The sequence below is a fragment of the Ochotona princeps genome, chromosome X (assembly GCF_030435755.1).
Source record: "Ochotona princeps isolate mOchPri1 chromosome X, mOchPri1.hap1, whole genome shotgun sequence".
NCBI classification, from domain to species: domain Eukaryota; kingdom Metazoa; phylum Chordata; class Mammalia; order Lagomorpha; family Ochotonidae; genus Ochotona; species Ochotona princeps.
In genome coordinates this window covers 2153672-2177459 of record NC_080865.1, presented here as the reverse complement: position 1 = coordinate 2177459, position 23788 = coordinate 2153672, and the positions used below count along the sequence as shown (strand labels likewise).

General features: G+C 45.6%; 1 protein-coding gene and 1 pseudogene across 1 annotated transcript in view; one reads left to right on the top strand and one right to left on the bottom strand.

The window, feature by feature from the left end:
• Nucleotides 1-23788, bottom strand: part of NHS (NHS actin remodeling regulator) — a 325568-nt gene that overhangs the window by 18383 nt on the left and 283397 nt on the right. Inside the window, exons 2-3 of the mRNA XM_012930430.3 lie at nt 15774-15926; nt 12133-12266 (exon numbers count right to left, since the gene is read on the bottom strand). Of these exons, the coding sequence (XP_012785884.3) occupies nt 12133-12266; nt 15774-15926 (287 nt within the window). The remainder of the gene's footprint in view (nt 1-12132; nt 12267-15773; nt 15927-23788) is intronic.
• Nucleotides 1054-7960, top strand: LOC105942457 (calcineurin B homologous protein 1-like; annotated as a pseudogene).

Here is a 23788-nt window from a genome sequence, read left to right as displayed (position 1 = left end):
TTTTGGGTTTTATTTTATATGCTGATGGGGGATTATTTTGCTTCAAAACGTTCCAAGAGACATCTGTTAAAATGTTGTGGGTATTCCAGCAGGAAATGTTTTGAAAAATTGGCTTTGGTTTGTGATCTAACTGATACCACATGGCATTTATAGCAGTCAATTTTCAGAGCTGATTTATTACTTTCATGCTGTCTTAAACATGAGAAATATTTACAGGGACTAGATATGGTGTTACATTTGAATACAGGAATAAAATCTTAGCACAACGAAGTTCATTGCAAGTAAGTTGAGTTTCTAGTGAAAGGACATGAGCTCTTGTTTGTCTTTAGGCCAAGTCTCTGCATTTGTACCCACACTAGGGTTCAACTGTTTGCCCCCTAGTTTTCTGTGCAAGGGAGAATGTATGTGTTATACATAAATATGAACTGTTTCAATCTTTCTCAAAGGCTTAAAGAAGTCTGGCAGTGCTTGATGTAACACTTGGATTCACTTGACATGGTCTCAGGGACTCTCACTGGCTGGCCCTGTGCTCCAATCTACCCAACATGTTTAGTAATACAGTTTTAATTCACCCTGCACTCCTCTCTTCCCAACTCTAGCATTCGCCAAGGTGAATAACCATGGGAAAAACCAAACGGTGAGATCAATAGAGGTTTAGGGGATATTCCATGCTTTTGATGTTCTGTATTTCTCATCCCTTTCCCGGTCTGACCTCAGCCACCATTTCTCTCCCAGATAATCAGGGTTTCCAAATTTCCGTAATAGGCTGGGATGCAGCCTAGTCACCTGCCATTCCATCCTCAACCTCAAATATCCAACCGCCTTCACACTGAACTTCCAGCCAGACTCAAGACTACAAAGGAGCCCAAAAGCACTCTCATTAAGGTCCTGGGAACGTCTTGTGAAAAACCCAAGGGAATCAATCTCTGAGGCAGGATTCTGGACAATGGCTGTGGACTGGGGAGGGACACATTATCAGACAGAGGCTAACTCAGTTCTTTGTACCACCTTATACATTTATATCCATTTAAAACACCATGAGCATGAATAGCGATGCCTCTGAAAAATCCTCTTACCATAAGTAAGTCTTTTTTTCAAATTACACCTGTACTTACTTTGCTGACAGATATAGTCACCAACTACTGCCTCAAGTCTCCTGACATGCACTTAATAATTACACACACACACACACGACCAATAAGCATATGGAAAGGTGCTAAACATCATTACTCTTTGGGAAAAGTCACTTTCGATCCACTTCCCTGTGAATGTGCTTGGGAAAGTAGCAGGGGATGGCCCAAGTGCTTAGGCTTCTGCATCCATGTGGGAGACCCAAAAGAAACTACTGGCTCCTAGCTTCAAACCACCCTAGCTCTGGCCATTGCAGCCATTTGGGGAGTGAACCAGCAAGTGGAAGATCTTTCTTTGTCTATCTCTCCTGCTCTCTGTAACCCTGCCTTTCAAACAAGCAAGCAAATATTTTTTCACCCAGTTATACTTTTTTTTCATTTCACTTTCCACAATTGTTTTTTGAAATGTATCTAGTGCTGGCAAGGATGCACAGCAACTGGGACTCACATTACTGGCTGGTGGGAGTGTGCTGTGTGGCGGTGTGTAGTACATGGAAACATATATCTACCCTTGAAGTCCCACTTAGGTAAATGGAGGTAAGAAAACATGAGTACGTTCACAAAAAACCTTGCACAAAAAGTTACACCAGTTTCATTTAAAGCATATAAAAACAAAACAAGTAAACAACACACACACACACACAAACAAAACAAAACAACCCCACAACTTGGAATAACCCAAATATCTGCCAGTAGCATAAAAGACAAACAGATTATGGAATGCTGTATTCCTACAATGGAGTACTACACAGTGAGAGAGAACATGCCATTGCCACATTAAACATCAATATCGAAACAGTAGGGGTAGCAAAAGCAACTAAATATAAAAGATGGTGTGCTCATTCCCTTTTGGATCTCATTGTGCTGGCCGACATTTTAGGTATGAGCTTTGACTTTGATGAGCGGAGCTTCAATGTCAATGGCAGTGGTCCAGGTTGCACCCCAAGAGAGGCTTTCTCAAAACCAGCATGTAATCTCTCTCCTTTTGATCTCAGCTCGAATGGAACCAAGAATTTTCACGTAATGAAATGCAAGACAACTTTATGAATTTTAAAGTTCAGGAACACTTCGTTTAATCGCATCCTGTTAATGAAGCATTTTAAACACGCAGAGCCTACCACAATCGTATTTTTATAGACAGTAGTGGAAAGTAGTCCCCATACCAATGGAAAAAGAGACTGCAGTGATCCCAGGATAGAAAACACTTCTCGCTGACTGGTCAGTTCAGTCATTTATTCACAGGAATTGCTCTGTATTGTCAAGAACACAAAACGGGGCCCACTGGACCATGCTGCCTGTCAAGCTGATGCCAATGTGAGTGTCTTATTCATCCTCTGTGGCCAGGGTTGCCAACTACTGGAACCACTGCCAAGGGCCACTCAGTTCCATCAACCTCCAAGGTTGCTAGCAGCACATAAAAGACATGAGTGAGAGAGGAAAAGGCAGGCCAAATCTTTGAAGTACAGGAAAGAAAAGAGTCTTTGAGCTGCTACAAATGGCATCAGCATCTTCACCTAAATCAGAGGAACCAGAATGTGCGTGAACCGAGCAGCCCAGAGACAGGCCGGACTCAAGAGATGCTGCCTGTTCCAGTCCACTCCCATCAAACCTTTGCACTGGGAACTTGAGCCAGCTGTGGCAAAAGCTTGGCAGGCCCACACATGACCATCCCCCACCACACACTTAAGATTTACCTATTTATTTTGAAAGGGTTACAGAGAGAAAGGGAGATTTTCAGTTGCTGGTTCACTCCACAGATGACTGCAATGGCCAGCTCTGTCTGGGACAGGCCAAACCCAGGAGCTAGGAGCTTCTTCCAGGTCTCCCACATGGGTGGCAGGGAGCCAAACACTCAGGCTATTCCTCCATTGCCTTTCCCAGGCCATTAGCAGGGAACTGGATCAGAAGTGGAGCAGCCAGAACTTACCATATGGTACTCCAGTGTTGCAGGTGGCAACATTACCCACTAAACCACATCAACCCCAGAGCAAATTTTATACAAGTGAAAAAGCCAAGACTTTGTTATATACAAGTCACACACATTTTAATACAACACTATGGATATTATCACATGTATAGACTTCAGCCACTACCACAATCAGATTATAGAACTGTTGTTCTATTATCCCCCCAAAGATCCTGCCTGCCAGCCTTTTATAGTCACAGCCTTCTCCGACTCTTGACCCTCTGGCAGCCACTAATCTGTTCTTCATCACCATGGTTTTGTCTTTTTGAAAATATATGAGTGAAATCATACAGCATGTAACCTTTGGAGACTGGCTTCTTTCACTCAGCATGCCTTTGAAATCCATCCAAATTGTTGTGCACATCAATAATTCACTGCTTTTTATCACAAAGACTATTCCATTGTCTCCCTGTATTTTGAAGAGTGAAAACGTCTCAGGTCTGTGAGCAAATGTCATCCTGAGAATATCTGCAATGATGTGTACTGACAGGGAGTTGTAACTGACTGTTCCACAGCCAGACTAATATTTAAAAGAGAATCAAAGAATTCCAAACCTAAACTCTTCCACAAAGGATTTGCTTTATTTCTCACAATATTTAATACGAACCAGATGTACTGGCTAATGCTTTCATTAGCTCTTGTGCTGGGTTCTAAGCTATTGTCTTCTCACTCTGCCAGACTCTGAAAATGTTTCTTACTTGCCTGCTGCTTGCTCCCTGTTAGGTTTTTCCCATGAGGGGGCAAGAGGGAGACCAGAAGGCTGGCAAACGAAGACGAGCTTTTCTTCTTCCTGGTGCTCATCATTCTGTTAGCATCACCCCCGCAATGGTCCTTTGCCATGGCAACCGGCACCTGCTTCTGGACCTGCAGACCAGCTTCATCTCTCCCTACCTCCCAACCCAGAGAGACACCAGGCCGACCCAGGCATTTACTGTCCCTTTCTCAGATGTCTAGAGCCAGCTCTGTGTGGCCCTTCTGAGCTCCAAATGAATTAGTACCTGTCCACCAGCGGCCCCTTTTTAGAGGATGGGGTCTCAGCTCCTTATAGACTTCTGAGCTCCCAAGTTAGCAACTCTAATCAGGTCCTGGCTCCTTTGCCAGAGGACCAGAGATCTAGGTTCTGGTACCACAGTGACTCCAAGACCTAGGAGGGTTACTTACTTGCTGTGGAAACTATGGAAGTGCCACCTGAGTTTTCTATTTATCTTGTCAGTCTCGTAATAATATCTTTATATTAAATTCCCTCTGTTAAAATAGCTGGGGTTTCTGTCTTTATGATTAGACCTTAGCAGATAAAACACATGGTGCCAGACTTTCATCCTCTGGTTTGCTTATGGCCAAGGCATCTAAACTCCTTGCTACTCCTGTTTCTGAGTCTAGTCAGAAAACTTTCAGACAGTGTGATGCCTTGTTGGGGGTAAAGGTGAGACCAATTTCTGCAACTCATATTGTGGCAGAGAGGACAGCTGACATGGTCTCAAAGGAAAACTTCCAGTGATCTTTAAAAACGGGTACAGATAGAAAAAAGACTTGCTGTGTTCAACAGATCTATCTATCCTTCCACATGGCAGGTGCTGCGATTTTTCTCTGAGAAAAATACCATCTCAGAAGACCAGGTGTGGTTAAAGTCACTGGCTATGTAAAGACAGTGCCCAAGATCCATCTCCATTCTGCAGACTGAAGAGGTGTGTCTTCTGGACAGCACAAGTGAAATCTTACAGCAGAGACTGACACCAAGCTCTTCTTCCCCTACTACAGCACAAAGGATCCTCTGGACACACATACACATGTATATATAAACACACATACACATGTCTTTTTATAGCACACAGCTCTGGCCAATTGTTACTCCTATGCTCAAAACTCTTCAATAAATTTCTAGGCTTATACAGTAAGTTCAAACTTTTTAGTCTGATATTCAAGATTCTTCCACAGCTGGCCTAGTAGAGCATTCTAGCAAGGGCCCTCTTTACTCAAATCCTTTGCACCAACACAATGCACTGGGGCTCATGAATGCATAGTACAACTTCTGTCTTTCACGATTTTTCAATCTGTAGTCCTTTCTCTCACCATGGTCACATCAAAACTCTCAGTCTCCCTTTTCATAAAGTTTATTTCTGCTCCAATACCTCAACACCCCAAGCAATGAAGTTCCAACACCTTAGAATCAACACAATACAATTGCCTCTAGTGCACATGTATTCAGGGTGCCAAAGATAATGTCTCATTCATTTTCTATCCTTCCATTACTTATTAAGAGTTGGTGTCAACACTTTTTTTTAACAAAATGAGGAAATGAGTAAGAATCTACTTGGGAGAGAAGGAAAGTCAAGCAGAGAGACTAATCTGAGAGTGCAGGAAGGCTTCTCGTGAGACAGATGTCATTAGTGTGTCCAAGGCCTGGGCTCTGTGTAAAGGGTTGCTGTGAGATCCATCTGGCAAAGCAAGCTAGGGCCCTGTTTAAGAGAGCTCAGATAGTTGGGCTAAGGATTTGAAGTTCTTTGGGTGGAATGCCAGAACTGAAGCTTTGGGTTAGGAAAGAACTTACATGTCAAACATTCTCAGACCAAAGTTAGATTACTTCATTTTTAAAGATTCATTTATTTCCATTGGAAAGAGATTCACAGAGAGCAGGAGAGACAGAGAGAAAGATCTTCCATCTACTGGTTCATTCCCCAAATTACCACAACAGCCAGAGCTTAGCCAATCTGAAGCCAGGAGCCAGGAACTTCTTCCAGGTCTCCCATGTGGGTGCAGGGTCCCAAGGCTTTGGGCCGTCTTACGCTGCTTCCCCAGGCCACAGGCAGGGAGCTGGATGGGAAGTGGAGCAGCTGGGACACAAACTGGCGCCCAGATGGGATTCTGGTGCATGTAAGGTGAGGACTTTAGCCACTAGGCTACCATGCTAGGCCCAAACTTTTTCCTAATTGGCTAAAGGAGGAAATCACTCAAACTAGGATCCAGAGCTTTTTAGTCATAGTTTAGAACTATAAACAATTAACTTTCTCTATCAAAAAGGTTAAAACAAAGTGTCTCATAAGAAAGCAGGCAGCTCCTGAGGGGGGAAAAAAACCCAAGTTTCTAAAGGAATTAGAAGACTGTGAATTGCATTGTGAGCCAGAAGAGCACATCAGACTGGAGCTGGTAGGTGTGGCCCTTTAGGGTTCCTGATAGCCCTGGCCTGGAGCCCTCTCATTGCATCAGCGCTTTGCCATCCATGGCTCCGCATTCTCTTAAGCAGCCACCTCCAAGCCTTCCCTTTCTCTGTGGCTTCATATCGCAGTTTGGGTGCTCTACGGGCTTACAGCAGAGCTGGGATTGAGAGTCCCTGATCCAACCTTTCCTTTGCTATAAGAAGATTGGCAGCTAGCTACAATGTCCTGGACAAGTCTGCTTTGCTTTGCTATAGCCTGCCTAGTTTGTCAACCTCCTCTAAACTTATTGTATTGATTTATTACCTTCATTCTAAAACTGATCAGTCAACCAAACTCTCTCTGGCTTCAGCTTATGTCAGATAATTTGCTCCTTTAAATCATTGAGAAAAAATTCTAACATTTAGAATTGCTCCATTTATGTATTAATCTATCCAATTTGGGGTTTTTGGCATCAGTGTGAGCTCATGAGTATTTCTCATATTTAGTGTGGTATAACTCATTATTGTAGCTATTTAGTTCTTAAAGGAGCCTAAATTTGGCCTTTGGGACTTCCATCTAGTTGGCTATGTGCCTTTCTGACATGCCTCCCTATTAGTTGTTGAGCATTTTTACTTTCTGGCGCCATATGACAGTCCAGGCTTATCTTATATCTTCCCTGACTCAGAATAAATCTTTTCTCTAAGCAGTCCTCTGCCCTTTCATGAGAGAGTGAGATTGAAAAACAAGAGCTGGGCACTGGATGTCATCACTCTCAGCTAACACAGCTAGCCACTTTGCTTTCTGCACACATGTTTATTTTCTGTCTGTCCATGTGCATCTCTATGTACACATATGTGCATGTCTATCAATTCATTCTGACATGTTAGGTTTTGATCCAACATCCCAGTGTTCACTCCAGACGTCCCTCTTTTTTGATTTGTACCTCCTTTCTCCAATAGTAGGAAATCTGGCTGTCATTATCCACAATATATTTATACATTTGCTTAATCCTCACAACATACATATTATGTCTGCCTCATTTTCTTGTGGAAAATAAAGTCAGTCATTAGAGTACAGTATTTTCATCCAATCCTTCTGCTCCCAAATTTCCACTGTTGCTGCTGCCAGCCTGCTCCCCAGAGAGCTGCTGGCTGCGAGATAGGCTCGCAGGCCTGCACACTGCTGTGTCAGAAGGAGCTGGAGCAGAAAAAACAGGAGACCGGCTTTTTGCACAGCCAGATTGCCCATCTCCACAAGCACGTCCTCAGCCTCCACAGAGGAGGCACTGGCACTCTTAGCCGGGAGGATTTCCTGCGGATTCCGGAACTGGGAGATCGTATCATCTGTGCCTTCATTCCAGATGGAGAAGACGAGGTGAACTTCCGTGTATTGATAGGAACCCTCGCTCATTTCAGACCCATCAACGATGATGAGAAGAACAAAGATGCGAAAGGCCAAGAGCCACTCAACAGCTGAAGCAACAAACTGCACTTTGCTTTTCAACTGTATGATTTAGATAAAGATGACAAGATCTCCTGCAGTGAGCTGATAAAAATGTTACATATGATGGTTGATGCAAACATCTCAGAAGAGCAACTGGGTGGCACAGCGGAAAGGACTATCCAGGATGCTGATGAGATGGGGATGGTACCATATCCTTTGTAGAATTTGTGAAAGTTTTTGAGAAGATGGGCATAGAACAGAAGATGAGCATCCACTTTCTTGACTAAATCATCGAGACCAGACTGTTGCTTGTTTTAAGAACTGGAACTGAAGGGTCCTCCCGTTCACCTGCCCCACCTCTTTCCATCCTCCTTTCTCCCAAGATGCTGCTATCGCATGACAATCCCAGATGTACTCTTTCAATGCAAACCTCCCTTTGGTGTTAATAGAACGTTACAGGATGATGCACTCAAGTCTATCTCCCTCTACTATACTTTCATCAGTTCTCCATTTCCAAGTATCATCCTCTTCCCTTCAATGCTGCACGGCACCCAACCATCCAGTCTGAGAACATGAAAAGGGGAGTCATGCCGAGAACCAGCTACCAAAGCATTTCCACTGAACAACCTGAGATCTTAGCATCTCCTTCACTGTCTCCCACTTCTCCTTTGCTTTTTCCTCATTCTGTCACCCAACCTATCCTCCAGTTGGCCTTTCAGTTCCCCTATCTTTTATTAACAAAAAATAGCCTATGTTCTATGTGGCATCCAAAATCATGTCTATTAAATATATTTGTATCTCGACAAGATACGTCTGTGGTGTGTGGAGTGTAAGCATTTTTATTTATCAGGAGCCTACACTTCTCCCGGAAGATTGTGACTGCCTCCTGGATGCCTGTCTTCTGTTTCGTTATCACAGGGAGGTTAGATGGAGATGTGCTTCATAAGAGGTGACAGGTGTCAAGCCAAGTGTTTCTGTGACTTGTCCATGTCCCTATATCTCCCACCTCTGACCCTACACACACATACCTATGTGGCTGCTCTAGTTTGGGCTGTGGTACTTCTGCAGACACTAGCCAGGGGGCTACCTGCTCGGATCATCTCCATCAGAATGCTGCTTGAGCAATACGCATGGGAGTTGGCTCATGGCTTTTGGAACAAATAACTAGGCATCCTGCAAGGCCTGCCAATTCACACCCTGTAGCAAGAATCCTGTCTTATACGCATTCGAGTGTTTTTCACTTCATATTCCAAACAGAGAGACAACTGTTAGGGAAGTACCTAATTTACCTGTCCAGTATTAAGCATTATCCTCACTATCTTGAAGGCTTTTAGACTTGGCAAATGACTATGCTGGAAGCTAGTCAGCTCCTAATAGAAGGCCAAAGCATTTAATGTATTGCAGCATGAGCTGTCTGCTTACACTGGCATCCTAGCTCTCCTGCTAGACCACTGGCATTTCCTTAGAAACATGGAATCTGGTGTTGGTGAAACACCATGAGGAGGAATTATAGCCTTCTGAGTAAGCCTGAACAGCTTCTTTGCCAGAGTCAGCCTAAACTTTAGACCTCATGAAGCAGGCTGCTGTTATCCTGACACTTGCCTATATACGGCTCATCACTCATGTACCTGCCCTTGGCTGCCCTTTCCTGACTCAGCACTTGCGTCCTTGCTTAGGCAAAGAACAGACACATCCGTTTCTTAGGAAAAGAAGGGCTCACACATACCACTGCAAAGGCATGGGGGATGGGTGTGGTCAGGGAGTCAGCAGGCAGGATGACTCACATGTAAATGAGTTAGGGATCTCTTTGAAGCATCATGGTGTCTTGTGATTAACTGATGCAGCACAGACATTAGCTAAAGGGAACAAGTGTCTGGCAGGGGTCTGCTAAGTATCCCCGAGGCTCTTTGGCTTGCATGTTGTAAGATCCTAAGTTCCCCATTTTGGTTGCCTAGCAAATAGTTTTAGCGCACAGGTGTACCTTTGGTCCATGTGCAAACACATTCATGGGTCCATCAAGAAATACTTGTGGTTAAAACAAATACTATTTCTAAAGACACTATGGTTAGCTATCTTTCACCCTTCCCATCTCCTTCAAAATGGTTATATTGTTTATTTGTAATATAGTTAGATTTGTTTGTTTCTGTTCGTTTTCCATTTGGGGTTCTTTTCACATACTAAGTCCATGTGGTGCAGTGGGTTAAGCCACCATCACTTACGATACCAGCACCAGTTCAAATCTCAGCTGCTCTTTTTCTGATCTAGCTCCTTGCCGACGCACCTGGGAAAGCAGCACAGGATGGCTCACGTGCTTGGGCCCCTGCTTGCACGTGACAGACAGAAATGGAGTTCCCAGCTCCTGGCTTCAGCCTGGCTCAATCCTGGCCACTTGGCCATTCAGGGAAGCGAACCCATGCCTGAAAGCTCCCTTCTGCTCTCCTCTCTGTTGCTGTAACTCTGCTTTCAAATAAATAAACCTTTAAAGAATTACTTATTTATGAGTGTGAGCTGCACAAAAACTATACCCAGAGGACGATCAGCCCACCAGCATGCTGCTGCTCCCCTGTTTCCCCCATGCTTTCTAACCGGTACTCAGAAGAGGCCCTGGTGTCGGCCTGACCCAGCCCTAGACATGTGGCCATCTGGGAAGTGAACCAGCAAATGAAAGGGCTCTCTCTTTCAAATAAATAAATCTTTTAAAAGGCACTTTCGAATCACATCCCAGCCTTTTGGCTAGGAACAAGCATTCACATGGTGAATGCTTTTGCAAAGGAAGGAGGAAAAATGGCTTACCCAAGACTCACAGAAGAAGGGAGAGCTGTTGTCTAGAAAAATGTCTAGGCAGGAGAGTGGCTGAAGACTCCCTGTCCTTCACACTTGGTGCATTTCCTCCTGGAGGAATCTATTCCTGTCTACAGCCGTGGCAGCTTAGTACACAGAACCATGTTCCAGCTAGGGCTCAGAGGCGGAACTTGGATGGCAGATCTTGACTTTGGTGTCCCCAGGTAATTCCGAAGCACTAAATATTATCATTTGAGATGGACATCTGAAGTTTACCTCAGTCTTGTCTTGTCGACGTCTGTTAGGTAAACGAAGCACCCTCATTGCCATTCACTATTAGTTTAAACCTTTCATTAGAGTCTTTGTTTTTTCAACATCACTGAAATTATGGTAATCATGAGAAAAGGTTATATTTTTCTGTTACTCCTATAAACCCATTCAAAATTATTCTCTTATCTCCCCCCACAATGAAACCTAACTGAATGAGCCACAAAACATAATGAATGGGAAAAATATTTTTTTTTAGCATTTTGATGCAGAGAATGGTTCTTTGGAAGCAAATGCTTCGGCAAGCAGGTTTGAGGTAGATAAGCATTTTGTGGAGGGTCCTTTCTGACAAACACTAGCATATGGAGCTCCTTTATCCAAAGAACTTGAAAGCCTCCCCCTTCCATCCTGGGGGCTGCGTGACAGCAGTGCCGGGTATGAGCTGGGCACTGTGTGCACCGGATGGGCCCTAGGGGACACGGTGCCACCAAAGCCGCTGTGGGCGGGAAACGGCTCCATGTATCATCCAGGATTGCTCCAAGTCTTATCTTGTTGTGTTGTAGCAAGTAGAAAACTCTTAGATGAAGTTGATTTTAGCTGGTCATTTGGCGTCAGGTGACCTACATATCTGGCATGTTGAAGTTACCAGTGCAAGGTTTAGAATCAAACACAGGACTTCAATTTCAAATAAAAATTGTACCTTGTTCGCACACTGTTGGGATTGCTCTAGATTCTCTGAGTCTCAGACCAGAATAATGAGAGCAGGACAGACGAGCAGCGGCTTGGCTCGGCTTGCTCGCAGAAACCTCCGGCTCTCACTGCAATGGCACCCTGCCTGGAGGCCGACGTGCTCAGGCGGCCACACGGAGGCCCTGGAAGGCACACCCCGGGCACGTGTCCGCAGGCGTTCTGGGTCTGGTGCCACGCAGCACCTGTGATCCGCACTTGGGGTCAGCAGAGTAAGAGCCACATCTGCCCGGGGCAGGATGAGCCCGCAGCCGCGACGCACGTCTCCCTTGGGCTCTTAGCCGGCTGGCTCCAGCGAGTCAGCCCCACTGTCTCTTGACTTGTAATCATAGACGTGGCAATGAGCATCTCGGCCTGTCACTGTGCTAAGCGCCTCACAAGCCCTACATCATTATGCCCCTCCTCCAGGAGCCAGGTACTCTGAGTAGCCTTCACAGATGAGAGACCTGTGGGCCAAGAGAAGCGGCTTCACTCTGTCATTAGTTTATCTTCCCCCTGCCCCCAGGCATTCCTTCCAAAAACAGAAGGGAACAGGTTTGTTGGTTCCCAAACACTCAGGAGCTGGTTTCTTAGCCAGCTTAGTGCCCCATCTGGGAGATGGGAGAGTGAGTCCCAAGGTAGGATGGGGAGCCTGAGGCTGCAGGCAACCAGTGCGCATGCTCACCGTGAGGAAGTGGCGCTCCTTGCCCTCGCGCCTCCGCTGGCCATGCGTGGGAGGGTAGGCCGGCAGTGGAGGAGCAGCCACGGAGAGCGGCGCAGCAGCTCTCTGCTCCCTGCGATCACTCCGGCTCCGGTGCTCTGAAGGGCACAGAAAAAGCAGTCAGACTGGAAAACACTGGGCACCTGCGATTTCTCCTGCTTTGGGAATTCGCAAAAAGGCTATTCATATAAAGAGGGAAAAAAATCTCAATTTCCAGGAGGACTGTCTTGCTGATTTTTCCAGATGGCCCTGACGTTCACTTCCTGTTACGTGAGCTCGGACCAATGCATTTCAGTGAGTCCATCGCATAATCTTTGACTTCTGGGCCTGGTTTGAAAACAACACGAACAAAAAATACACGACACTGGAGGAAGATTTGTCCCCACGGGTGCTTGAGTGGGAAGTCAGCACAGACGTCATTAGGGCTGCCCCCGGGGTCACCCACTGGGAGCTGGAGCCCACCTCACACGGGCTGTGACAGCTGCTTACTCAACTACTGACACCTACAAACAAGCCACGGGGGCATATTGACACAGAAGTGGGCCAGTGCTACACATCAGGGCTTTTAGTCCTCGTCTAAACTGTCTCCAATGTCAATGCTTATCAGAACAACTTTTTGAGGTCAAGATCTTTCTTGTTAAGAGTGCCCACCTGCGGCTGCCATGGAAACAGTTTTTAAACTTCAGCTCATTGAGGAGTAGCACCTCAGCTATATGTCTGTCTTTGTCCTGGGTGGAGAGTAGGCAGGCTACCTTACTGGCTCCCTAAGAGTGCTTCTGCGGGACGGGGCGTGGCCGGGGGGAACACTGGGCCACTAGAACCTGAAATGGTAGTACAGTCTGCATTCCTAATCCCTTAGACAGATAAAACTTAGCCCCCAGGCCAAAACTTTAAAAGAAATAACGATATAATTATCTCTTTAGAAAGTCAATTTGCAATCTCCCTCTTCCTGTTTTATGAACATAAAGGATGGGATCACTTAAAGCATTGTTGACTCTGAATGTTAAAGAATTGGTAAGAAAAAGGGCAAATGGATCATCAGATTGTAAGTGACTTGAAGTCCAGCTAGATGCTACTTCCTCACATCACTGGACTGAAACTTCCTGGTTCCTTGTCTGAGACACCTCTTCTACACTAGGAATTCCTTGCAGGCAGTGCCCATGCTTTAGTATTATTCTAGCCTCCAGTTACTGTATCTGGCCTCCAATAGGGTTTGTGGATGATTTGCTATGAAGTGGTTCGAAGGTAGCCAATATTGAGTTCATCTCACCCCCCAGCTCCCTCCTTACACAGAGCTGCTACCACTGCAGCCTCACCTGTCTGTGCTCCACTGTCCATGCCCTCCTGGTGGAAGCCAGCTACTCCACTGGTGAAACCCAGCAGTTGCCTGAGAGCTTGGTCCTTCTCCTGGCCACCAGATGGCAGTAGTGGATCATGCTGATGAACATACTGCTCGGCTGTTGTTTCTTGGATGAGGTTAAAAAAAAATCACTTTCTAATTTTAATTCTACACTGCATGTTTTTAATTCTGTGATGCCTATAATTCCTGTTTATGGCTCTCCGCAGTGCTATTAAAACTACTACACCCAAGATTTGCTATTGCGCCAACCACAAAACAAGTCAGTCTGTGGAGGGTGAGACGCAGCTCCCAGCCTTCCTTCTGAGGCCCCAGGAGGCTCCAGATTCTTCTCTCACCCCCAGAGGAAGTTCAGAGAAAACGGATATTGGTACTTGCTGGTATTCAGTTCTGACATTAAGTCCAAACTTGATAAAGCACTGAAATGTGATCACTTGTAAGCAGCTCAGTGTATCTGGCTGAATTTGTAAGAATTTAATCAGGGAGGACTCATTAATAATGATAACAGGATAAAAGTCATAACATCTCGGGCTAATGTTCTTCAAACTCTCTAATGTAGGGATCTGAGTACATCTTTAGTGAGTGCACCAGATTCGGGTATGGTCACCTGGTCTCATCCATCCTCAACCCATTTCCTATAGAATTTGACTCAGTTCTAGGATCAGCTTCTCTGCGCCCAGCCATGCTGAATGTTTTAAATAAAGTCAGTTCGTAAGCTATCATCCTTGCCCTCCACTTGCTCCCAGCTTAATGGCAGAACACAGGCCCTGGTCAAGATGCAGACCTGTAAGTGGCATGAGAGAAAGATGCCTTGGATGTCATGGGAGTGGTAGGAGTGGAAAGGGAGATTTCTGGAAAGTGACAATCATGTGACATTTGTTAAAGAAGGACTTTTTACATTGAAGTGAATAGTCAGTGTATGTGAGGCACTTGGAGACAAAGCTAAACATCATTCCTCAGTAGAAGTGTCCCAGGATCTGCCACCACTGCTAACCAAGGGAAATGTTCAGAAGCAATTGTTTTAGGGATTGTTAGAAGGTTAGTTATTTCATTATAAGGAAAAGATGAGGATACGGGAACAGGAAGAATTCATATGAATATGGGAGAAAATAAGCTAAAACCATTGATTGCATTTTTTTACATATTTGATAATGGTATCAAATACTCTGTTTCTATGATGTTACTTTGCAAAACATCATTCCTTGAAAGAGTGTAGGGAATCTGGAACAAAGATACTGAATTGTGGACTCCATCTGTCTCGGCAGCAATAATTTGCAGGCCAAAAAACTGGCATGCCAGCTTTGATATTCAATGTAGCTTCGAAGGTGATGCTAGCTTCCAATCTCCTTGCCCTGACTAGAATGATCTCAAGGCACTGAAAAGTAACCAGTGCAAGAAAATGCTGTAGTTTTATTTTGACCGCTCTGGGCCTACCTTTGGCTTTCCTATAGCTGTGACCGAAATAGAAACATAAATCCCTATTTCCACAGGACATGGTATTTGATGAGGTTCTGGTACTTTCCCTAACCTGCTGTATGCGACCCTGAGCAAACTTCCAAGTCTAAGCATCCATGTGTCCCCTTGTGGAATCGGGGCATGAGTCAGATCACTGATTCTCAACAGAAGCAAAAGAGCCATCCATTGCATGGTTCTGGTCGTTAGAGTAAATGGGCAGGAGACAAAGATAAAGCGAGCCTGTGGCACACGGGAATGCCAAAGCACCCCAGGTTTCACCAACAGTCAGATGCCCTATCAGAATCTCTTGTAAGGGAAAAGCCCGGAACCTAACTCCAAGCCAAATCTAGTTCCTATTTAACTATAATCTGAGCCATTACTCTTGAACATGCCCGCTTCAAGGTTGTGTCCTTCAGGGTTCCTATTTCTCTCTACCTGTTGTCAGCAGTAGCTTCTGAAGGTCTTTACTTAATCCAAAGTTACTTCTGATAAGTGCAAACATCTAACTTCTTCATTATATATCTTCCAGTATAGTCATGCCTGGGTGCTTCACACATCAAAATACATTAAATTATGAATACTTTCCTTTTAGTTTCTTCATCATCATATGGAGACCACACTGCTATTTTTTTTATTACATGTGTAGTCAGTTAAATTATTCATGGATTTCATTTCAGGGAAGGAGAAAAGAAGTTCTTGCTAGAACTATGGGAGGTCTTGGGACTGACAGGCCCTGGAGGAGACCACCTCCAAGATCATTCACAGAAATGTCCCCAATCCCGGGAGCACTGACCTCTGCGCAGGGCTTGCAGGTTCTGCCTGGCATGGCGGTGCAGCTCCTCCACGCAGGGTGGCCTTGTAGCTGGCAGAAAGATGTTTCTCTGCTGCTGCCATGGCGCACGGTAGTACACACTCAGCTTACTCTCCGCATCCAGGTTGGAGACGGCTGTAAGACAAGGGGGAGGTGGGCACAGTGTGTCAGCGGTGTTCACTCTGGGTAGGAATGGTGCCTGGGCAGAGGGGCGATGCAGGCTGCCACATTCACATTCAGAATGAACTCAAGACTACCCCAAGGTTTGACATCGCCAAACCAACAGGGGCAACTTGCTAAGGAGTACAGGGTCAGGAGACCTCAGGACACCAACCCTGAAGCCTGTGCTCAACTACCTTCCTCTGCACACCTTGGCTCCTTGCACAGTAGCTCCTGGACCCTGACGACCCCCGAGTCGGCCTGCTTGTGGGTAGGAATGGAGGACCTGCCTTCCAAGAATGTAGAGGAATTGAAAATGTTGCACCTTTGGGCCACAGCACCCCCAGAACAATTGTTCTATACAGTGTGTCTGCTATCTGCTGCCCGTGCCAACTGTGGCTCACATCTTGGCATGCTCCATGTCTCTTCAGGTCCCTGGTCTCAAGCTATCACCTTGGCCACCACTTAACAGCTCCAGGACCCATCACCTTTCAAAGCACTGCAGTTTGCATGTCTTCACCCAGGGGTGAGCACAAGCATTAAAGTAACGCTGGTGGGAATGATGAGGATTCCGGGAAGGAAACTGCAGACAGTGCAGTTCTTGCAGCTCATCCCCAAGAAATCAAGGACACCCAACACAGCTTTCAACCCACCATCGTCTCCAGACACAAATTGCCTCAGACAAAACTGCCAAGGAATTGACAAATGTTTAGGCAAACAGGCATTAGAAACCAGGGGGATGGGGATTACAAGATGGTTACACAGAAGAGAGGCACGTGGCAGCCTCAAGAATGACCAGGATGGGTGAAGTCAGCTTAACCCACAGCTGTCGACATTCCCCAGTGGGCCCACACTGCCCCTCCAAGTCTCATTGGTTCTTCGTGACTTGGGGAGGGGTGCGCTTCCCAACTGTGTAGCCTTGTGCCTTCAATATGCTTCTGGCTTTTCTCTGGTGCTTCTCTTTCTGAAATCAGTCCACCACTTTGTCTAAGATGCCTTACCTGGAACAAGACACCTTATACATAAAACAGAAAGTATCATGGTAAAGAAAGAAGAGTACGTTTTAGAAGAACAGAAAGAAAATCATGAAAACATGTAACTTTCTGATAATTGCTCACCCCTCAAGGACTTCCTTTTATCAAAGTTATTCGTATTTATTTATTTTATTTTTTTAAAGATTTATTCATTTTATTACAGCCAGATATACAGAAAGGAGGAGAGACAGAGAGGAAGATCTTCCATCCGATGATTCACTCCCCAAGTGAGCCGCAATGGGCCGGTGCGCGCCCATCCAAAGCTGGGAACCTGGAACCTCTTCCGGGTCTCCCACGCGGGTGCAGGGTCCCAATGCATTGGGCCGTCCTTGACTGCCTTCCCAGGCCACAAGCAGGGAGCTGGATGGGAAGTGGAGCTGCCGGGATTAGAACCGGTGCCCATATGGGATCCCGGGGCTTTCAAGGCGAGGACTTTAGCTGCTAGGCCACGCTGGGCCGGGTCCATTCGTATTTATTTTTATCTTATTTGAAAGGCACAGTGAGAATGATACTGTCCACCCACTGGTTCAATCCCCAGATTGCTGCAACAGCCAAGGCTAAACCAGGCCAAATCCAGAAGCCAGCGGCTCAACCTGTCTTCCAGATGGAAAACAGGGTGGTTGTGTGCTGCCTCTCAGGGTGTGCATTTGCAGCAAGCTGTATCAGAAACAGGTATAACTCAATCTGGGTACCATGATATGGTGTGTGGGCAGCTTAACTGCTGTACCACAGGCCCTAATCCCCAAAATACTACCTTGTGGCAGTTATTTTAGTTTCGTTTTTCAGTGTAGTCTTCAGCAGTGACTTTTCTAAAATAGTATACCATGACCACAAGAATCACCAATAGATATACGCACGAGTCTACGGATGTAAAAAAAAAAACCAACAACAACAACAACAACAAAAAATCACATGCTTGGGTCAAGGGGAAAATGCCAGGCCTCTAAAAAGTGATGACGAACAGAGCCTGCAGTGATGATGCAAGTCTCAAAGCTGGACTGTACAATATGGTAGGCAGCGGCTATGTGTGCTACTAAGCACGCGAAATGTGGCTAGTGCCCGAGGAAATGAATATTTAAGTTTACTAAATTTTGAGTAATGAAATTGAGAGAGCCTCATGTGACTACTGTACTAGATAATGTAACTCTAGAACAGCTATCCACAGCCTATTACATTCTTTCACTGTAAGCCACAGAGTAGATTATATAGTTTCTGACCTAGATGTATTTTCCCTAGGTGTTTAATCTCTAAGAATTCAAGCCCAAAGTTAGAGACTTTAGGACAATCTCCATGTACTGGGGAGAATATTTTCCAGGAGGCTGCTCTGGGACCATTTTGGCAGCAATTTGTCTCTCTCAAGTTACTCTCTAACCTCACTTCTCTCCTTGGAGATGGGGTGTGCTGAGCTAGCCGGGAGTCGCTGAGTCTCGGGGACAGGAGGAGTGGGAGGCCCTCGAGGAGGCAGCGGAGGCCCGGTTTGGACGGGCACCTTCCTTCTCTCAGGTGTTAAGTGGAATTGTACAGACAGAGGCTGTATTTAACCACCCTCTCCCTGGATGTGGAGGTCAGCTCTCACCAGGACACAGGTTCTTAGCAAACCCAACAGAGGTGGTTAGGAATTCATGTGCTAATGACAGCTGGGGTCAGGAAACTTAAGAGAAAGTTGTCTGTGGAAAGGAGGGATGGGAAGTTCAGTGGCAATCCCAGAGAAGGGTTTCCGAAACCCCTTCGCAGGCTCATTGCTTCAGAAGGGCGAGAGCCAGGAGGTGAGGCTAGGTCCAGGTGACTCACAGTCCCACAGAAAGACTCAAAGCTCTGAAGTCACCATGGCATCGCAGTCATGGTGTAGGGAGCTGGTCTCCTGCGGTGTAATCTTAGTGACAATCTAAAGGAAGGACTTACCAGTTGTAGTTGTCACAAATACAGCTCTCCAAGCTAGATTGCTTGAGCCAGAAGTTGTAAGAGAGAGGCCTGGCAATCTGTATACTTGAAAAATGCTGAGGGAGTGCAATGCACATTACTGGGTGCTGAGGTCCAGCACAGAACAAAGCATACAGTGATCTTGGTTCTCTGCTTCTGGGTGAGTCATTGCCTGGGATTCTGCCTGAAAGCATTCACTTTGGAGAAATGACCTCTGGCACACCCTTCCTGGAGTCAGGGATCGGGCTTTAGCGATGCTCTAAGACCTTGAGACCCTGAAGGCCTGAAACCCTGCCAAGTGCGGTCCCCACTCTTCCACCTCTTCCTAAAATTTTGGAATAAATGAGCACATCATAAAATCAGTGCAAAGAAGTTCAACAAAAGTTTTCCCTCATTATTCAGTATTAAATATAAACATACTTGGGAGAAAAGCGCTATTTTTCATTTCGTTCCTTTGCTGATGCCCTAAACACATTCCTATGGTATGGAGAGTCTCGGCTGCCAAACTCTGCCTGCTCTTCTGGACTGTGGACCAACACACAAATTCCAGAGCGTGGGCAGCCATGCCGTTCCTGGGGGGAAAATCAGCCCTTTCAGAAAGCACCTGAAGGAAGATGGGACCTCGCCTTTCCCTAACCAAGAATCTGTTCCTTTCTCCACTGAGAAACCATAACAGATTTCTGCCAGGCATTGGCAGGTAAATATTTCACCTTTTTTCGCCACAGTGGTATCTATTTTTTTTTTCTACTGGGAAGGGAAAGAGAACTAGTATTCTGGGATGCTTGCAGGCAGACTGGCACTAATGGAACTTTCCCAGGGAAAACTTATTTCTTGAAACTATCTATTGCTTTCCTAAGTAACAACTGAACATTGCATTCATCCACTCCTAAGCTCACTGTCCCATACTTTAGGTTCTGTTTTCCACACTTTATGACAATCTCACCATGGCTAAGATACAAAAGACAGCAGGATGACTGCCTGAGTAATGTTTGTTCACATACAAGCAATACAGAGAGAAACAAAAAGGGCTTTATTGAGGGCTGGCACTGCAGCATAGCAGGTGAAACCGTCATCACCTGAGATGCCAGTATACCATCTGGGCAGCAGGTTCGCATCCCAACTGCTCCACTTCGGATCCAGCTGCCCGTTGACAGCCTGAGAAAGAGCAGAGTTTGGTCCAAGTGCTCAGACCTACCTCTGCCATCCACATGGAAGATCCGAGCGAGGCTTCTGGCTTCAGTTTGGCCCAACCCTACAGACTGCAGCCATTTTTAGGAGTAAACCAGTAGAAAGGAGATCTCTGTCTCTCTGTAACTCTTGCTTTCAAATAAACTATTTTTTTTTTTTAAGAAAAGGATTTTCCTGTATTGCATTGGGTGTACCATTTCTGTAGTAGGTAGTATTCTAGAATGGCCCCCAAGAGCCCTGTGCTCTCAAGTGCTTCTCCTATACAACCCTCTTCAGTGTGGGTGGCACCTGTGACCTAAGCAGTATTTCAGCAAAAATCGGATTTTAAGGTCCCTACTTGGTGGCTGAGTCAATACAAAGGGAAAGCACTTTCTTAGCCACCTAAAACATCTGGCCTGATGTGGTGAATCCTTACAGGAGACCAGAAGCAGCAGAGACACTTTCCTGTTGGCCCTAAAGAAGCAAATTCCCCTGCTGTGAGAGGGCCAGGTGGCAGGAATGGCAGGCAGCTTCTAAGTTCTCCAACGTCAAGGAACAGAATTTTGCCTGTAATCAATGAGCTTGAAAGAGGACCCCAGGCCTCAGATGTGAACACAACCCCAGCTGCCACCCTGATTTCAGCCCAGGGGGATGCTGAAGAAAGGGCCTGGTAAACTCACACCCAGTCTCCTGATCCGCACATAGTGCAAGTTAGTCACCGGCTGTTGTTTCAAAGCTGCAAAGTTTGCAGTAATCTGTCATGCAATAGAAATAATAGTTGAACAATAATGGAAAATTAGCACCCTTCACACTACCTTGTCTGCTTCTTTAGGGTTAATTGCTTGCCTTGTCTGGTCATCTCCTTCCCTCTGTTACTGCTATCCAAAGAAGAGGCAGATAATGGCAAGGGCTACAAAGGGAAGTCAGGACTATATGCTCACTCTCAGTCCTCTACAACAGGAAGACTGTTCTGATATGTCATTTTTCCCCCATTGAAGACTCTAAACTCTCATAGGCCACTGCAACCAATGTGCCGAGCTCTAAACCAGGAGCATTAGATTCATAACATAACGGCACAGACATACAACTTAAAGAGGAAAGCATTGTCCTCATTTCATAGATAAAAAATCAGAAGCTCAGAAAAAGTGAGTCTATTTTACAGAGTCATGTACCTAGTAAGTACAAATCATCTGTTTGGCTTCTAAGCAGCTGTCTTTCCCAAACCAATACTGGGATAAATTTCCCTATACCAAAGCTAACTGGAGGGGGAGCAGGGAAACTGGGCTGTCTGCCACACAGGAAGTGTCCAGAACTTTCCCAAACCAAAATGAATGATTCAGAGCCACTAGTCTATCTGTGTCATCCATAGCATTATATGTAACAGAGAACTACATGAATCTTCCAGAAGCTGCTTGGTAGGAGGCTAGGAAGATTTACTATATTCTAGAAAAACATAGAGCACAACAAACGTCACAAAACCTAAGTGCTGAAACAAATACCATCACAGGAAATACCCATGGCTAACGAAACATCTTTCTAGACTGATCTTAGTTCGTTCCCATGTTGAGATCTGGAGATAATAGAATTGTCTGGACTTTGATTCACAGTGGTGTGCTGAAATCACAAAATGGTCGCTAGGTTCCTCTGAAAGCAAATGATTTAGGTATTGAAGGAAACTCATGGTCATCACTCTCCTACAAAAACCAGGTCTCTCTTTAAAAAAACAAGATTGTTTTTATTTTTAAGTCAGAGTTAGAGAGTGTTAGAGAAAGAGAAGGAGAGGGGGGAGAGAGAGAAAAAAAATTTACTTCCCAGTGGGCCAAGTCGAAGCCAGAAGCCAGGATCTCCATCTGGGTGTTTCATATGAGTACAGGCATCCAAGCACCTGGGTCATCTGTTATTTCCTTTCAAAGCAACAGCAAGGGAGCTGGATCAGAACTGGACATGAACTGGCATCCATATGGGATATTGGCATTGCAGGTAGAGGCTTTACCCACTACACCATAATGCTGTCCCCAAGACCAGGCCTATTTCTTTTTTTTTTAAAGATTTATTTATTTTTATTACAAAGTCAGATATACACAGAGGAGGAGAGACAGAGAGGAAGATCTTCCGTCCGATGATTCACTCCCCAAGTGAGCCGCAACGGGCCGGTGCGCGCCGATCCGAAGCCGGGAACCAGAACCTCTTCCGGGTCTCCCACGCGGGTGCAGGGTCCCAATGCATTGGGCCGTCCTCGACTGCTTTCCCAGGCCACAAGCAGGGAGCTGGATGGGAAGTGGAGCTGCTGGGATTAGAACCGGCGCCCATATGGGATCCTGGGGCGTTCAAGGCGAGGACTTTAGCCGTTAGGCCACGCCGCCGGGCAGGCCTATTTCTAAGAGCAGCAGGAGGACTGGCTTTAGGAACTATTGGGACAGTGTAAAAACCTTTTTCAGCCCCCAGCCTACCTCAGCCCAGCCAAGGTTGGTAGCTTACTGATACTATCATCTTTGGCCTTGTGTCTTAATGTTCCTTCCATTAGCCCAAAGGGGAATCAAAAAGGTCGTTCTTTCTTGGCTGCTCTTCCTAGAAAGGGTCTAAAATGCCCAACCCTGCCCATGCCTTTCTCCCTCTGCCATTCCTTCCTCCCTCTCATGGGTGCTTAAGAATTTAAAGAGGGAAAAGAGCTGCTGAAATCATACTCTGAATGCTGCATGTGGTGAAAATTTCAGAAAAGTGTGCAAAGACTCTTAGAAATTGAATTTTTAGCCCTTCAAGGTAGAAAAGAAAATTTTTAAAAAGTGTTCTTAGGGTGCCGACTGGGTCCCCTTCCCCCTTCACACTTGTTAACCTTTCTTCCTACGCTTCAGCCCAATCAGTTTCTTAGCTAGAACACATTTGTTCAAAACCATCTACTCTGGTGTTCCATGCCAGCAAACAGAGTCGGTGCCACACCCAAGTAACTCGCTGGCTGCCCAGTCTTCAGTGCACTGAAGCCAGTCTTGAGACTTAACATGTTGGTCATTTCTCTCTAAGCTCTCAGATCTGCTGGGAGGAGGGACAGGGAACTTGACTGAATGAAACCATCCAGTCTCATCTGCTCTTCAGTTCTTGAGTTCTCCTCACGCCAGCTTCTGTGCACACTGTTCTGCATTTGCAGGAGGTAGAGGGGCGAGATTTGGGAATAGCATGGGACCCCAAGGCTTCTGCCCTTTGTGCAGCAGCCCACAACCAAGTTTTCCAAGCCTGTCCCTGCGGGGCTTCTTTTTAGCAGAACCACAAACACTTAGACTTGCTTCCCACTGTGAACACATTAGACCCCACGGCCCTCAGCACCGGTGAAAGTTCAGGTTTCTCAACAAATTCTTTGAGGCACTCTAACACCTTCAGAATAGAAGAATGTTTACATCTCCATCTTCACTGAAAGAATATAGCCTGCTTTTCTTCATAGAAATATCTTTCCCAACTTCCAAAACAAAATGATGCTTCAGAACAGGAAGGTTGTTGCGTTTATATGTGACTTCTGATGGAAGACCACTAGCAATTGGGCACCAGCCATAATTCTGCATGTAAATGTCACTGAACCTTCCCAGCATTCACACTCCTTGTCTTTACAAGGGAAAGGTTGGAACTTTTTGATTTCTGAGGGCTGTCTTGTTCTGGCTGCTGTCTCAACTTTATACCAATCATCAAAAGCCACCAAGAAACACTCTACATGCCACTCATGCAGCATGA